General features: G+C 37.6%; 1 protein-coding gene across 1 annotated transcript in view; it reads left to right on the top strand.

Annotated features, from left to right (window-relative positions):
- Positions 1-12,901, top strand: part of slc26a4.1 (solute carrier family 26 member 4 gene 1) — a 29,376-nt gene extending 16,475 nt beyond the window's left edge. Inside the window, exons 13-20 of the mRNA XM_018092317.2 lie at positions 1,840-1,909; positions 2,568-2,660; positions 3,662-3,757; positions 4,476-4,706; positions 5,403-5,457; positions 8,847-8,989; positions 10,059-10,115; positions 12,369-12,901. Coding sequence (XP_017947806.2) covers positions 1,840-1,909; positions 2,568-2,660; positions 3,662-3,757; positions 4,476-4,706; positions 5,403-5,457; positions 8,847-8,989; positions 10,059-10,115; positions 12,369-12,428 — 805 coding nt within the window. The 3' untranslated portion in view covers positions 12,429-12,901. The remainder of the gene's footprint in view (positions 1-1,839; positions 1,910-2,567; positions 2,661-3,661; positions 3,758-4,475; positions 4,707-5,402; positions 5,458-8,846; positions 8,990-10,058; positions 10,116-12,368) is intronic.
- Positions 12,902-17,919: the final 5,018 nt, after the last annotated feature.

Here is a 17,919-nt window from a genome sequence, read left to right as displayed (position 1 = left end):
AACACTTGAAGTTTGCTATTATATTTAGGGATGCACCGAATCCTGGATTCGGTCCGGGCTGAATCCAGGCTTTTTTTGAAGTATTCGGTTTCTGCTGAACCGAATCCGAATCCTAATTAGCATAAATTAGCATATGCTAATTAGCATTCAGAAAGGGTTACATGGTCAGGCAAAAAATTTTTGCCGTACCCCTTCCGATCCTAATTAGCATATGTTAATTAGGATTCGGTTCGGGATTCAGCCAAATCCTTCAGGGTGGGTTCAGGAGTTCAACGAATCCAAAAATGTTGGTTCCGTGCATCCCTAATTATATTACCATTACTCAAAAATGGATCCCATTCTCAGCCTGATAAATGTGGCCCAGTAGTAGAAAAGCTTTTGAAAGGTGTATTGAAGGTTCACAAACACCGCTACCATCTATGCCATATCTTTCTCAACTGCATAAGAAGTTTAGTGCAGCAATGACAAAATAAGCTCCATCCTAAATATTAACCCATCATCCCCAAGACTGCATACAATGTTGCAGTGATCTGTTGATTGAACTGGAAGGAGAAGGATTTAATGTTTCAATAATCACTAATAACTAGAGTTCTAAAAGATTATTGACTTAAAAGTCAGCAAGACAATCTTAAATATCAGCTTTAATAAATAATGTATGTCTGTAAATACTGTAAATATAAGACCCATACATCCATATTACAACCTAGACTTTAAATGAAGTGCTCAGCATAGTTTAATATTATTTACCTTTACTGATTTAGTTATACTTTATGACATACAACACAGACAGTGGAGTACTGGTCCTGTGCATGCACAAATCACATCCTGGATCCACACAGCAAAGTGCAAATATCTTGCTGTTGGTAAACAGTAGATGCAGAGTTGCACAGATACAAAGTTAGGGTTAAGCACTACAGGTTAGACTGTACAGTGGCAGTATTGACAATACCAGTGCAGTAACTATAGAGAAAGCCGACCTAGCAGGTGCAGGGTGGCCTGTTGGGTGGGGTCATGGGTGACCCATGATTTTGCATGTAACAAATGCAACATTGCACCTGAAATTTCATGCAATTTCCAGCGTAAAGAAGAAAACAAAAGCACACTCCAAAGTTAAGCATGATCAACTTAGAATGATCAGACAACTTTGATTGCCATCCTGTTGGAAAAACTTGTATACATATACCCTGTACATATACATATTCAGTTAGGGATCGTGGTATTAAAAAAAAAAAAATACCAGAAAAATGAAAAGGTCAGAAAAAAAAGAGGATTCCCTTTTAAGCTGGCCATACACGCACCGATACTATCGTATGAAACCTTGTTTCGTACGATATTCGGTGCGTGTATGGCATGTCGGCGAGTCGACCGTTATCGCAGGAAGCTGCTGGTATCGGACGACTCGCCGATCGGCCAGGTTAGAAAAGTTGGGTATTATCTCCCAGAGCATCTCATGCTGGCAGATGCAAACATTTCAATATAAAGTATACAGTATGTATTTTTATCTAATTGAAAAGGAAATAGCCTTCAGACATATGCAGCAAACTGAGAAGGTTTCAGGCTCAGGCCTGGATTTGTGGCAAGGATGCCCAGCCGCACCTAAATTTGCTTGCATACAGAGCACTGGGACCGGGATGTGCTGAAGTTTTCTGCACATCCAGGTCCCAGTTATCTGCATGCACAATCCCTAGGGGGGTGAAGGGGGGGGGCGGGGAATGAGGGCGGCCTCTGGGCATCTTTGCAAGAAATCCAGCCAGGTTCTCCAGTAATAAATATGTTTAGCATTTTGCATAATTTTATGTTATGATTAAAATGATTTGCAGCGTATTATTTTGTTTGTAGCCCATCTTGCCACTCCCTTGGAAATGTTCCTGGTACAGAAATCTACCGAGATCTCAAGAAGTACAAAAATGTATGTATTTATATTCAACCTCCTCATTTACCTTACTCTGAAATGATTTTCACTTAGCTGCATTTAAGCCTAAGGTAGCATAACTTTATGAGGTAATATGCTGCCCAACCACATCTGCATCTGCTTTTTTCTCTCTTCCTACAGACACCTGAAGCACTGGGTCTGAGATTTTGACAGCTATTTGAATATCCTTTGGGCCCAGCCCCCAGTGCTTCAGGTACATGAAGACAGAAGTGAGTGCATGAACATGCATTTGGTGGGGGGATATTGGGGGGGTACTTCTGGCCTAGGGCCAGAAGAAAATGTTAAAAGCCTCGGCATTCATTAACCACATGTTAATCAAAATAACATGTTTTTCATTAATTTTTTTTTGGTTTTACTCGTTGCTTAAACTTTTTACTGAGTCATACTTAGGGGCACATTTACTAATCCACGAATTCGAATCATGAATGGGAAAAAAATCGTATTGGAAACGAAAATTTCGTAAGATCGCAAAACCTTTCCGATTTTTTCGTGCAAACGTCCGAAAAAGTTGTGCGGCATACGAAAAAGTTGTGCGCCGTACGAAAAAGTCGGCGAAAATACGCTCGGATCGTTCGCATGAACACCCGTGCGTTTGTGCTTTTGTAAATGTGTTTGTTTTTGCTGTCTCACACAGGTTGTTGAACAGGAAGGAATCAAAATTATTCGATTTTCCAGTGGTATTTTCTATGGAAATGTTGATAGCTTTAAAAATGGTATAACATCCATTGTGAGTATACTTTCTACAGCTTATTCAGTGTATTTTTTTCAATTTAAATCTTTAGGAAAAGGCTTGTAAAGCATAATGAGACTTAGAAAAAAAGTACAACCTCAGAGTATGTTTAGTGAAAATCATTGTTATCATTTGTGGGTAGTAAATGATAAAATCTACACACTTTTAAAAAAATGTAAGGCTAATGCCAGAAGTGGCTGTTTCTCAGCTTGGATATAAACAAAGTCCAAGAAACAGCCAATCTTCGCACCTCCTCTTTGTAAATACTGAAGTGAACAGATGTCTAACAAATAGCCATAACACTACTTCCTGCAGTTTTCTTACCTGTTAGTCAGTGACAAGAAGGGGGGGCACATAGCATGGAACATGGTCACATTGGATATAACTGTTCAGTTAGTTTGCTGAGCACACAGGTCAGATTCAAAAGCAACTAACTAAACAGTTATGTCCAGTTTGGCTATGTTACATATGTTCTGGCTATTATGACCTCTGTTCACATGTGGCTCCCCTTCTAGTCTGTTCACTTCAGCCTTTATAGATTAGATTTGTGACTAACTAACTATATTAGAAACATTATTAGTATTTATTCTAAATGTATAGTTCTTTAAGAAGATTACATACTATAATGTATGCTAAATGCAGGTTAAGGTTAGCTTCTTGAATATTTATTTTTGAATAACCAGCAGGTTCTTGAGGGCTCATTTGTGAATGTTGTCCCATTTCACCAAAATTAGGCCTTTTTTCTGAATTGGGAAAAGGGGATGCTAAAAAGATATTTGCTGTAAGGCCAAGTAACTTTTAGTTCACCACTAAAATTGTCATAATGGACAAAATGTGTATTATTCTTACACTTTTCATACGTAACTTCACACAGTGTTTTATAGAGACTCTCAGTCTTGATTCCTTTAACTACTGATTATAGTGTATGGTCTACCCCTCCATCTATTCTTGATTATATAATATTTTTCATTAATCAAACTTGTTTGGTTTTTCCTTAGGTTGAATTTGATCCAGTTAATGTTTTCAACAAGAGAGTCAAAGCACAGCTCAAGATAAGTGAACTTATCAAGCAAGGACAATTAAGAGTAACAAAGGTGGGATTTAGTTTAACCCCTCACAGCACTGGCAGATAGATATAGCAAATATTACAATGCATATCATTATACTGTGCAGTGCTGCTACAGAGCTGCACCTCCTTCAATTATTCCTGTATTGCTCTGCATTGTAAGCTTTTAAAGACAGCACTTCTTGCTTAATTCTTTTTTATTACTATTTATCTAATGTATTTACAGCTCTGTATTATATTAAGGGAAAATGGATCAGTGACCCAGGGCACATAAGTTTTTATTCTCAGTGAAAATGCAAGTTAAGCTCTTCAGGTCTTGACTAAATCAATCAGGTGCTATAAGACTGTTTGCTCTATGAGGAAGGGACACATTCTGATTGCCTAATACAGAATGCAAACCTTTCTGGTTAAGTGATCTTTCTGTAATTTGGATTATCATACTTTTAATCTTCTAAAAAATAATTTAAATATTATTAAACCCAATATAATTATTTTGCCACCAAAAAGAATTCATGATCTTATCTAGGATCAAGTACAAGGTACTGTTTTATTATTACAAAGAAAGGAAATTATTTTTAAAAGTCGGAACTATTTGATTAAAATAGAGCCTATGAGAGACGGCCATCCTGTAAAGTGAAGATTTCTGGCTAGTGGGTTTCCAGATAACAGATCCTATACTTGTATAACACTGCATGCAAATAAAGTCCTGTATAATAATAATATTAATACATTGTTATATTATTTAGAATGGAATTATGACAAATAAAATCACAGAAGATGAACAATCAGAATTTGAAGAAGATTCACAACAATATGAAAATCTTCAAAACAAAAATGAAGAAATGGAATTCCAAGTAGACTGGAATTCAGATCTACCTGTATTGAATACTGTTCCTAAAATCTTTATTCACAGCATAATTCTTGATTTTGGACACGTAAATTTTCTTGATGTTGTGGCAGTGACATCCCTTAAAATGGTATGTATTTGTATTAGTATACTATATATGTTTATGCTACAGGGAATATAGTATACTGTAAATTGTTTTTTGTTTTTCATTTTTTATAGGATCCAAGTCCTGTAATTATATGCTATATTTATGTGTGGGCCTGTCATATATTTATGTATTTATGAGTGGGCCGGTCACTTGTCCTTCTAATGAATAATGAATGAAGCATGCATAATTTATAATATGGTTCATTTTTTTTTTAGTGCCCCATGCCACTGAAAGGGCCCAAAACGCTTGTATTAATATGCCAGGCCCTGTAATGGCCAAACCTGTCCCTGGACCTCCCAAACCCATCTATCTCTGACATGATTTGTGTACACAGAACTACACGTAGGCAGAAGAGGCATGTTCCTAGGGCACAGTTGGAGGGCATAATAATATTAACAATAATAATATATTATTATTACTATGATTATAATATAATGTTTTTCAAGGAGATCCATGGAGGTGAAATCTCTTTTCCCCACCAACAGATGCTTCTCAATCTGATCAGTGAAAAATATGTTGCCTATGGAAGATGATTGGATTAAACTTAAGCTTTTAAGTTTAAACTTTTATGAATGCATGTAAAGATATTTTTCTTACATTTTTGTTTACCTTAATGTTGACACATATTGCAATATGTTTTCTAAAAATAAAATGTATTTTGGTAAAATTCCATTGCAGATTTTAAAAGATTTCCGAAGAATCGCTGTTGATGTTTACTTTGCAGGATGTGATGGTAAATATTTGTTTTGTTATTCTCTAGTATGGCATACGTCGTGGCAGTAAAAGGGCTTAAATGCCAACGACGTGTCCCATACGTCGTTGGCATTTAAGGGCTGCTCTCTGCAGCGGCGGCACATGCAGAGAGCTTCTAACGATGACAGCCCCCCTGGGCAATGTGCCAGGGGGGCTGTCATAAGGGTCCTGCGATCAATCCTGTCGCAGGACCCTCCAGGAAGCAGCAGATGCGATTGCATCGCGTCTGCTGCTTCCTTCTTCCCCCCCAGCGCCGGCCCACTGAGGAGGAGGCGATCGGGTCTTCATGACAGGTAAGGACTTTTTTTTTTTTTTTTGCATTTACACACTTACATACATTTATACACACTTACAGCACACATTTTAGCAGTTTTTATTTTTTCATTTTTCAGTTCTATACACTTATTTACACTCATATACACACTTACACACTATAACACAACTTTTACACATGTACACACATGTATACACAAACACTTTGTTTTTTTTTTTTGTTTGTTTTTTTTCATTTTACCACTTTGTTTTTAGTTTCTTTTACCTAAAAACTGTTTATTTTGACAGCGTGACTATTGGATCAGATATTCTGACCACTAATTACACTGTCATGTGACTTATTTTGTTGTTTCACTGATTTGCACAATTTTTGTAGTTTTATCGCATTTTATGCCTGTATAAGTGTTCTTAATCTGTTTTTAGCGTAGCTTTGCCAGGTGTAACTTTGGTGTACAAAAATAACTTTGCCTATTTTGAATTCATCAGAATGTGTACTTTCCACAAATATATGTCATAAAAACCAATAACTTTAGGAAAGCTTTGCAGATTGGTACTTTGGTGTAGAAAGGACTCTTTACCCTTGTTGAATTTTTCAGAATGTGTACTTTCCAAAAATATATGGTTTTGTGGGGGTCTCTGTATAGTTAGGGGAAGTTTCGGCACATAATACACTGACAGGGGGCTCTGTGTGCAAAAGCTGAGTTGGCAGGCGAGAAATCCATATGCGCTATTTTTATTTTGGGGTCAGTACATACCGCAGACTTTGGTATATCTATGCATATTGGGCATCAAACTGTTCAGTAGACCTTAGGTGTTCCTATTTGGGGTGATTTGCCTTTGTACGCAAGAAATTGTGTGAGATAAATGCGGCAAATTGCAACATTTTTAGGCGATTTTCTGAAATGTCATAAAAAACAATAACTTTAGGAAAGCTTTGCAGATTGGTACTTTGGTGTAGAAAGGACTCTTTACCCTTGTTGGATTTGTCATAATGTGTACTTTCCAAAAATATATGGTTTTGTGGGGGTCTCTGTATAGTTAGGGGAAGTTCTGGCACATAATACACTGACAGGGGGCTCTGTGTGCAAAAGCTGAGCTGGCAGGCGAGAAATCCTTATGCGCTATTTTTATTTTGGGGTCAGTACATACCGCAGACTTGGGTATATCTATGCATATTGGGCATCAAACTGTTCAGTAGACCATAGGTGTTCCTATTTGGGGTGATTTGCCTTTATCTGATCTTTATCAAGAAATTGTGAGAGATAAATGCGGCAAATTTCAACATTTTTATGCGATTTTCTAAATGTCATATAAATCTGCAAACTTAGGAAAGCTTTACAGCTTGGTACTTTGGAGCAAAAAGAAATGTTTACCCATTATAGATTCGGGGGGGTGTGTACTTTCCAAAAATATATGGCTTTCTGGGGTGAGTGTACTTTTTTGTAGCATTATCCCACATAAAGGATGTAAATGTGTTGATTTTGCAGGAGCTGAAATGATACATCATATGGGGGTATGTTCCCATTGGGGCCCCTACATGCCACATACTTAGGTAAACCTATACATATTGGGCATCAAACTGTTCAGTGGACCCCTAGCGTTCAAATTTAGGGTGTTTTATCTTGTTACCTAACACTATGTGGGAGATAAGATGCTGTGAAGTGGAAGCTTTGAGGGGATTTTTGGAAATGTCATCAAAATTGCTAACTTTAGAAAAGCTGTGTGGCTTGGTACTTTGGAGTAGAAAGACATGGGTACCCATTTTAGATTTGGGGGAATGTGTACTTTCCAAAAATATATGACTTTCTGGGGTGAGCATATTTTTTACTAGTTTTATCTCACATAAATGATATAAATGTGTTGATTTTGCTGGAGCTGAAATAACAGAAATGATTGATCATATGGGGGTATGTTCACATTGGGGCCTCTACATGCAACATACTTAGGTAAACCTATACATATTGGGCATCAAACTGTTCAGTGGACCCCTGGCGTTCAAATTTAGGGTGTTTTATCTTGGTACCTAACACTATGTGGGAGATAAGATGCTGCAAAGTGGAAGCTTTGAGGGGATTTTTGGAAATGTCATCAAAATTGCTAACTTTAGAAAAGCTGTGTGGCTTGGTACTTTGGAGTAGAAAGACATGGGTACCCATTTTAGATTCGGGGGAATGTGTACTTTCCAAAAATATATGACTTTCTGGGGTGAGCGTACTTTTTACTAGTTTTATCCCACATAAATGATGTAAATGTGTTGATTTTGCTGGAGCTGAAATAACAGAAATGATTGCCACATACATGATTGCTAAACCTATACATATTGGGCATCAAATTGTTCAGTGGACCCCTGGCATTCATATTTAGGGTGTTTTATTTGGTTACTTTATGACCTGTAGGAGATAAGATACTATAGACTGGAAGCTTTGAAGCAATTTTTAAAAAAAATCACAAATTTTGATAAAAACCAATAACTTTAGGAAAGCATTGCGACTTGATAGTTTGGAGTAGACAGACAGTTGTGCCTATTCTGTATTCCCCAGAATCTGTTCTTTCCAAAAATGTACAATTTTCTGGGATAAACCTTCTGTTAGTGGAAATTTTGTCCTTGAAATCTAAAGTATGCAGCTTTCTGGAGCAGTGCTTTGGAAATTTGGTAGTGTACTGCTTGGAGTTTTTGACCTATACAAGTGACAAATCTCCATAAAACTATATATATTTGGTATTGGCACGTTCAGGAGACATGGGACTTTACAAATCAGTTGTATATTCGTGCATAAAATAATTTTTGTTTCTAGTTTGTGTGTTTATATTATGGAAAATTTGATTTGTTTTGCATTTTTAGACATTTAGAAGCCTATATCTTGTTACAGAATTGGAATTACACAAAAATTCTACCATATTTTGAAAGCTTAGGTGTTCAAAAACTGTCTGACAATACAAGTTCCGCTTTGACCAAAACAGCTGGCAGTAACAGGGTTAAAAGAGAAAAAAAGGAACAAGTGGAGGCAGGGAAAGTTGGGTGTACACATTTTGAATAATACATAATACTGCACAGGATCAATCATTCTCAAAATTATCATAAATCTTATTTTTCAGATGACATTTTTGAGAAACTGGAAATGTGTGGCTTCTTTGAAGATAACAACAAATCAGATATCTGTTTTCTGTCTGTACACGAGGCTGTAATTTATATACTAAACCAGAGAGAGTTGTGTAGTGGTCAAAATCCACTCAACAAGGTAATTTTTTTGTTGAAATCAAATTTAGGAAAAGGAAAATTAAACAGTTATCCACTATTCAAATCATATTCAAGAGGGAATTTCTTTGCCTTTAAAGTTTGGTTGAAAAAAGACCATTGTCCATCAGGTTCAACCCCTCCAAATGAACCCCAGTGCAGATATATACACATACACTCATATCGACCTATCTATACACTCAAATATATAAACTATATATACCAATATCTATATTAATTGTAGATCATAGTATCATAATAGCCTTGGATATTATACTTGTTGGGGATAGTTTAAATATTTCATCCCCTTTACCAGTTTAGGTTCACATCTCTGCACTCTCTACAGCTCAGTAATATCCTTCTGGAATGAAGCCCAAAATTGTAGTTTTCTAAATTTGTCAAATCAATCTGAAGCATCCTGCTTGGAATTTAAAGTTTTAGACAAATGTATATCACCAGCAAAAAACAGTACTTTCAATGCCCACCTCCTGGTCATTAATAAACAAGTTAAAAAGCAAAGGACCAAGGACAGACCTCTGTGAAACTTAATGACAGTGTATAAAGTGGCACATTATGAAAGTATGTACACAACACACAGTAATTTTAACCATTCTTTTCTCCCTCTTCTAACCTTCCTTTTCCTGTGGCTCTCTTAATGTGCCATTTTATCCTTCATTCCATGCTTAGTTCCAGGAATGTTATGCCTCTCTCCCAAATCGGTTTCAAAATATGCAAAGTAAAATAAATTTTGGGAAGGAAGCCCAGGATCATTCCTAAAATTTCCATTTACATGGAATAGAGACTGAGCCTTACACCACCATGGCCAGGGTAGTATACTGATATATGCAGACATGTCTACAGCAGCCTTGATATTAGGTTGGTGGCAATGGGACATAAGATATGTAGCAGTGGTTGTTCATGGTAGGTGGGGAGATTGTGCAAAAGTTTGTGATAGTTATGTGTTTGTTTATAGCAAGTATGTGTATGTGATAAGGTTTGTTGGAAAGAGTTGACTTTTGCAATCATGAGAATTTGGAGAGTGGATTTACATGACCAAAATTTTTGTTTCATAGGTAGCAGTTGTGAAAAATGATCATGCCAGTTCATTAGAAATGGATCTCCAGGATGAGGTGCAACTTTTCTTTAATATATATATATATATATATATATATATATATATATATATATATATATATATATATATATATATACATATATATATATATATATATATATATATATATATATATATATATATATATATATATATAAAATACCAAAATGAATATTATAGAACTACACTGTATGATAAAGCATCCCAAGTGACAGTATTGCCCCTTTTGGTCCTGGAATCAAATATACATACAAATATACATTTTTTTTATAACTCACACATTTCAGTGAGTCAAATTACATCACTAAGCACTATAACTAATTATATCACTAAGCACAGTTCATGGTTCTGTGTAATATATTAATATATACAGGTATATATATATTAATACATACAGATTAGGGAGCACTCCTTCAATCTATAAACGATACCCGGGTGCCAGAGCCGAAAAAAACAATAGTCAGGGATCCCTGGCCACCAACAGCCAATCAGATTTCACCTTTTGAATTTTATTGGTTTGATGCCAGAGTTCGCAAACTTTGCACAGTCAGTCACTGCGTGACTTTGTACTCAAGGTTAGAAAAAGTGGGCGGGGCTGCCAAAAGCCAATCACATTTCTTTCATTGTTTTCAGTGAGAATTTTTTTTAACATGTTTAATGTCAGGGTCCCCAAACTTTGCACAGTTTGTCACTGGGTGACTACGTTCCAAGTTTAGAAAGTGGGCGGGGCCAACAACAACCAATCAGATTTCACCTATAGACTTCATATATGTTTAAATTTAAACTGCGGCCATTCTTTAAATATTAATACTAAGGTCTCCAAACTTTGCAGAGCTGGTCACCTGGTAACTGCAGTTCAGAGTTATAAAAAGTGGGTGGAGTCAACAACAGCCAATCAGATTTTACCTATTGATTTTCAATGGGAAATTCAACCTGCTGCCATTCTCACAGTATTAACACCAGGGTCACTAGGGAACTGCATTTTTAGGTTTTAAAAAGTGGGTGGAGCCACCAACAGCCAATCAGACTTCACTTATTGAATTTTTTTGGTTTATATTTAAAATGTTGCTTTGCTCACACTATTTATGGCAGGGTTCCCAAACAAGTGGGAGGAGCCACTAACAGCCAATCCATTTCCACCCATTAGATTTCATTGGTTTATATTTAAACTGATACCATTATTTAAATATTAATTCCAGGGTTGTTAAAGTTTCCAGAGTTAGTAACTGGGTATTTGCCATTCAAAGTTAGAAAAAAGTGGGCGGAGCCACCAACAGCCAATAACATTTTACCTATTTACTTTCAATGCTGAAGTGTAAAATGCTGTCAGCCTCACAATGAATGCCTGAGTCCCCAAAATTTGCAAAGTTGGTCACTGGGGGACTACAGTTCAAAAATAGGAAAAGTAGGCTGGGCCACTAACAGCCAATCAGATTTCATCCATTGAATTTTATTGGTTTAAATTTAAAATGCTGCCATTCTCATACTATTTAAGCCAGGGTGCCCACTGTTTGTCACTGGGTGACTTTGACTCAAGGTTAGAAAAAGTGGGCGGAGCCACCAACCACCAATCACAATTCACCTATTGACTTTTATTGGTTTAAATTTTAATTGCTGCCGTTCTTTAACTATTAATCCTAGGGCCCCTAAACTTCGCAAAGTTAGTCACTGGGTAACTGCATTCCAGGTTAGAAAAGGGGGGTGGAGCCACTAACCGCCAATCAGATATCGTTGACTTTCAGTGGGGAAATTTAAGTTGCTGCCATTCAGACACTATTAAAACCAGGGTCCCCAAACTTTGCACAGTGGTTCTTACTGTATAACTGTGGTCCAAGGTTAGAGAAAGTGGGCAGAGCCCATTCAGTGATTTCATGTTTTTCAACCCAACATGAAGTTTGTTCTCAAACTTCCCTTTCTAGTTTACTACTGTGTTCCCTAATGGCAACTCAAGTACAGTCTTTAGGAGAATTTACCCACATTTGAAATCTATATGATCTGTCAAGAATAAGCACATGCACAAATCAAACAGTCCCTTCTGTATATTAGTAGCATTTCTGTACAAACACTGGACTTCTTTAGAAAAAAATCATTTTTTTATGCTAATGGTCAGTTAATTACATTTGGAAACCCCTCCTGATTTAGATCATACTAGCTCTAAGGTAATATGCGGAACTAAATTATGAAGTTTTTTGATCATCTAACTGAATCAGGGAAAAATATTTATTCATTGAATATGTGAAATAACCCTTAATTATTTTTTACTTTTCAGGACAAAAGTTTAACCAGTATAAGGACATCTGGATCTTCAGGAAGATTGTCTTTACACTGAACAAATAACCTTTTCAGTGGATTCCAACATTACATTAACTCCTCCCTTTAAAAAAACAAACAAAAGAAAATTCTAAATACAATTTTGCTGCAATAACAAACATGGTATATCTGTATATGACTGTCGATATCAAGCTGCTCAAGTTTTAGTACAATAATAAAGGGGTACTGTGTCCCCTATACCTGTACATTATGTGGATATTAGAAATCACTTGTACTTCTTATTTTGGTAACAGAAGTCTAAGGTGACTTGTACTGTCCATTTATGTACAGCGGAACATAAACATACCTCAAAGATACATTTTAAAATGTAACAAAAACAAATGTGTACCTTTAATTGATGATAGTTTCTGTATTTATATCCATATATGTATACTTACTGCATTTAGTATATTAAATATACTTTGATTTGAAGAATTTTTAGTTGAAACGTTTGACTATGCAGGAATAAACAAGAATGGCTGTGCAATGGAATATAATTTTCAAGTTGAATATTATTATAAAATGCATGGCATATTCTTTTGTATAGGTGTTTATTAATACTGCCATACATATTACCTGTAAATGATAGTACAGGTTCTGAAGAGAACTTAGGATGTTTGGTTTAGTCATATCTATATAGAAACTTCCAGGGTTGGACTGGGGGGTGCAGGGCCCACCGGGGCTCCCGCCCCAGGGGCCCTGCAGGTGCCCCAGCCGCGTCCCCTAACCCCCCCAGGAGCCCCCTTAACCCCCCTGCAGGGCCCCGCCTGACGTCCTCCCCGAGCACGTATAAATTGAACGCGTCAGGGGAGGAACAGTCAGTAGGGGGAGCACTGGCAAAGGTCGGACTGGGCCGCTGGGGCCCACTAGGGCCGGGGCCCACCGGGATTTTTCCCGGTGTCCCGGCGGCCCAGTCCGACCCTGGAAACTTCTACAACAGGGCTGCCCATCTACTGGGCTATGGACTGCATGTGAGCCCACCAAGACATTATCATGGCCCTCAGACTGCCCTCGGTCTACTCAGAGTTCTATGCATAAAATCATTCTTACAAATAACAGTACATGCAATATTTTTTGCTGCAGTTGTCACATGATAATCAATAAATAGCCCAGAGTGTTTGCTTCTAATGTTAAAAAGGCTTAACAGAAGATCTCTACATTGATCCTTGAAAGCTTGTTGGCTGAAAATAATGGAGAGGGAGATGAAATTACATCAAAAACTTTTAAAATAGGGGGTCCTTCACTCCAACATTTTTCTCTTATTCACATATGGATAGTTTGTAAACCTTGTAACAGGATAAATTGGGGCTTTAAAGAAAGACAATTTGAGACTTGCTAAATAGAATTTGACAAGGTCTGAGAAAGCAGCACTACATGAGTTAAAAGATTGTGAGTATTTAGAGTTAAAGCCTGCTCATAAATGAGAAAATATAGTTCTAATGAATAAGAAAAACTATAAAGAATTGCTGCTTGACCTGCTTATTGATGAGTCAACACGTGAAATTTTCTAGCATCTCTGAAAGTGATTCTTTTGAAAGACCTTCAAAAAGGGCTGATTAATATAGAGAACTTCCAGTATCTATATAGGTTACACCCAGCTATAGTGACATTTTATTCTCTGCCCAAGGTGCATAAAAAATCAGCCAAGATTCGAGGGAGACCTATAGTGTCAGGAAACAACAGCTTGACAGAAAACATAAGTAGACATGTGGATGGATATTTATATCCAATAGTATAAGGTCTACCATCCTATTTAAAGGATACTAAAGATGTTCTGATTAAAGTAGAGGAGTTACATATTACTGATGAGTGTCTGCTTATGAGTATTGATGTAGAGGCATTATACAGCAGCATGAAAAAGGCATGCAAGCGATTAAATATTATCTAAATGGAATATATGACACTATGTGGGTGAATTTTGTTATAAGGCTTCCTTTTCAATAACAAATTTTATCATCAAAGGTGCAACAATGGAAAGTGCATGCACCCCAGCTAGGCAAATCTATTTGTTGGGTGGTGGGAGGCTCTTAATCTAGCATACTATGGGCAGTAAAGATGTTGGAAGAGATATATATCAATGATATCCTAAATATGGGGAGGAACTAAAGATGAATTTCAGAAAATTATTAGTGACTTGAATAATAATAATCTTGGCCTACGATTTACTTTGGATGAATCAGGGGGCAAATTGGCATTCGTGGATCTCATATTTACCAAGGGTACAGATGGTAAAATCAGTTCAACAGTTTATAGAACACCAACTTCCGCAAACAGTTTATTACACTGGAGCAGTTCCCACTCAGAACCCTTGATAAAAGATATACCTAGGGGCCAATTTCTAAGGTTGGGGCTCAACTGCTCATGTATTAAGTATTTTAAAATAAAAGCATGTGATCTGAAAAAGTGTTTTTGCGCAAGAGGGTACCCTATGAAGTGGTTTAAAGCTGCCTAGCAAAATGCTTTAAATGTAGAAAGGAGGGACCTTCTAAGAGAAAAACCTGAGAAAGTGATCCAATGCATTGGTACATATAATAACGAATGGGAAGAAATTAAGCCGATAATGGTAAAATATTGGTCTATTTCAGTGGTTCTTAACCTTCCCAATGCCGCGATCCTTTAATACAGTTCCTCATGTTGTGGTGACCCCCAACCATCAAATGATTCCTAAGACCATCGGAAATATGTGTTTTCCGATGGTATTAGATGACCCCTGTGAAGTCATTCGACTCCCAAATGGGTCGCGAACCACAGGTTGAGAACCGCTGGTCTATTTTGATAGGTGATCCCGATCAAAAAGATGCCCTACCTGCTTATCTGATGATCACTGCAAGAAAATCTGAATCATTAAAAGATTTATTGGTACATATACATTTTCATTTAAAAAGGATTCTAAAACTCCGGTATTTTTTCCACCAAAAAAAGCCCCTATAAATATCATAGATGTGAAGCTTGTCAATATATTATACTATTGAAGGGATTTAAAAACCCAGTAGCAGGAGGAAAAAGTGGCACTGCATGATTTCATAAATTGCAGGATAAGAAAGTGTAATTTATAGTACACTATGCACCTGTCCAAAACTCTATATTGGAAAAACATTTAGAGAACTGAGGAAGAGAATTCTTAAACACATAGGAACAACAGTTCATGGGAAGGAATGAGCATGCAAACTCCTTGCAGACAGTGCCCTAGCTGCAAATATTTATCATTGCATTATACTTCAAACAGGAGTGGGGTTTGGGACTACCAGAGGATACCTGAAGATATTTTCTGGGTCTACCTGCTTTTTATTGCTATGCCACTGGAAGGCACAATTGCAATTTGCTACCCAAATCTACTATGCCTGTGGGGAGGACTGTTACGATATGCCCACTGCTCATTTGTAACAGAGGCTCAGACCAGAGAGGATCCATAGGTGGCTTCTGTGAAGGTATAGTTTTTAAAGGTAAATATAAATAAGTGCAATTTTCACTGTGTGCTCCTCACTTCAGATACTTCAAATATAGTTCAATAAAATACTCCAAAGCGCCCTCTTCTGCTTTAGACTTAGCGATGAGGTCTTATAAGGAGAAGAAAAAAAGAAAGAAAGAAAAAAGAGAAAGAAAAAAATATATAGTGTAATACTGTTATTGCTTCACAATGTGCACTCTCATGTGCTTTTTAACACCGTTGATAACTTTTACTTATATCGCCCTTTTGTGCCCAGTTGTGATATCCCTTTCCGATTGCCAATCGACTTACAGACCCCCTTGGATTTATATGGCATCCAATTGGTTCGCTTGTAGCTCACAATTTTCTGCTTGCCCACCTCTTAATTTCAGGCAGTGTTAGGAACCACTTCACATAGGTAAATTTCCAACTTTAGTTGCTGACTTGCAACTGTCAGCAGACCTGGGTATTTGGACATCACTGTCCTCCTTGAAAGAAATTTGATGATCTAAAAAACCAGATTGCCACTGACTGTAAACAGCAAAATGAGCTCTCACATCTAAAAATGTATTTTGTCTGTCCAGTACAAAGAGGTACCATAAAACTATGTTTAGCATATTTGCTTGAAACATATATAATTTAGCAAAATAGTTCAAGAATTTGTATCTGCAACTACCTCCTTCTGCCGATTCAGCGCTGAAGGCAGATTTTGGTCAGGCGCCTTCTATGGCGCCCGATCAAAATCTTTTAACTGGCCTGATCGGCAAGTCGACCGATATCAGCAGGTTCCTGCGATATCGGTTGACTCGCCGACTTGCCATACACGCACCGAATATTGTACGAAGCGAGGTTTCGTACGATATTATCGGTGCGTGTATGGCCAGCTTTAGAACAGGCACACTCAACAGAGGGGATCAGAGGTCGGCCTGAAAAATGCCTGCTTTTGTGTTTTTCAGGCTGACCTTCGATCCGCTACACTGTTTGTGGGTGGGAGTGAGACATCAGGGCAGGGGGCCAGGTAAATTTTCTACCGGCCCCCGCAGCAAAAAAATCTTTAAAGGGGCCCAGCACAGAGTAGCTAACTTACCTTGCTCACAACTGCTCCACAAAACGGCTCTATACGACTCATGGCGCATTGATCACCCACTTGGTCGGCAATACACTTTCTACTCTCCTATGCATAAAGTCCACACCCGGCTAGACTATTTATTCATCTCCCAACCATGCCTTAGACTATGTTACACCACAGATATAGCAGCAATATCTTGGTCAGACCACGCACCGGTCACAATGACCCTCGACCTACACACAGCCCCACCCAAAAAGCCACAGTGGAGACTCAACGAAACTATATTACACAACCCAGAAACCCTCAAAGAAATAGAGACCCTGTTAAAAGAATACTTTACTATAAATACAAACACAGTCCAATCCCAAACTATTCTCTGGGAAGCCCATAAAGCCACCATGAGAGGGCACTTCATAGCCCTATCCTCCACTAGGAAAAAACAACAAAATCAAGCACAGCAGCAACTACTATCGCAATTAAAAAATCTGGAATCTTCGTACAATAAAAACAAACTAGACACCACACTCAGGCAAATCTTAGATGTACGTAGTCAACTCCGACTTCACAAGGAAAAATTAGCTGAGAAAGCACTGATATGGACTAGGCAAACATACTATGAGAAAGGCGATAAGCAGCATACCCTTTTAGCAAAGAAACTGAGAGATCAAAAAACGCATTCCGCTATCACCGCAATCAAAAACGACTCAGGTCTGCTGACCTATAACCCTGACCATATAGCTGCTCAGTTCCATAAATACTATGCAACCCTATATAACCTGAAGCAAAACCAAACTACAGACTCTCCCAACAGAACCCCTACATTGCTGAAATTTTTCCAACAGGCAAACCTGCCCAAGTTTCAGGAAAATGACCTAGAACACTTAAACGCAGAAATCTCCCAAGAAGAGATAGCTGCGACTCTTAAAACTCTCCCTAATGGTAAGGCTCCATGCCCAGACTGCTCCCCTACCAATACTTCAAACTACTTCAGGCAAAACTTTTCCCCCACCTCGC

The sequence above is a fragment of the Xenopus tropicalis genome, chromosome 3 (genome assembly GCF_000004195.4).
Source record: "Xenopus tropicalis strain Nigerian chromosome 3, UCB_Xtro_10.0, whole genome shotgun sequence".
Classification (NCBI taxonomy): Eukaryota; Metazoa; Chordata; class Amphibia; order Anura; family Pipidae; genus Xenopus; species Xenopus tropicalis.
Note: the sequence above shows the minus strand (reverse complement) of the source record. Positions and strands in the feature narration are given on the sequence as shown.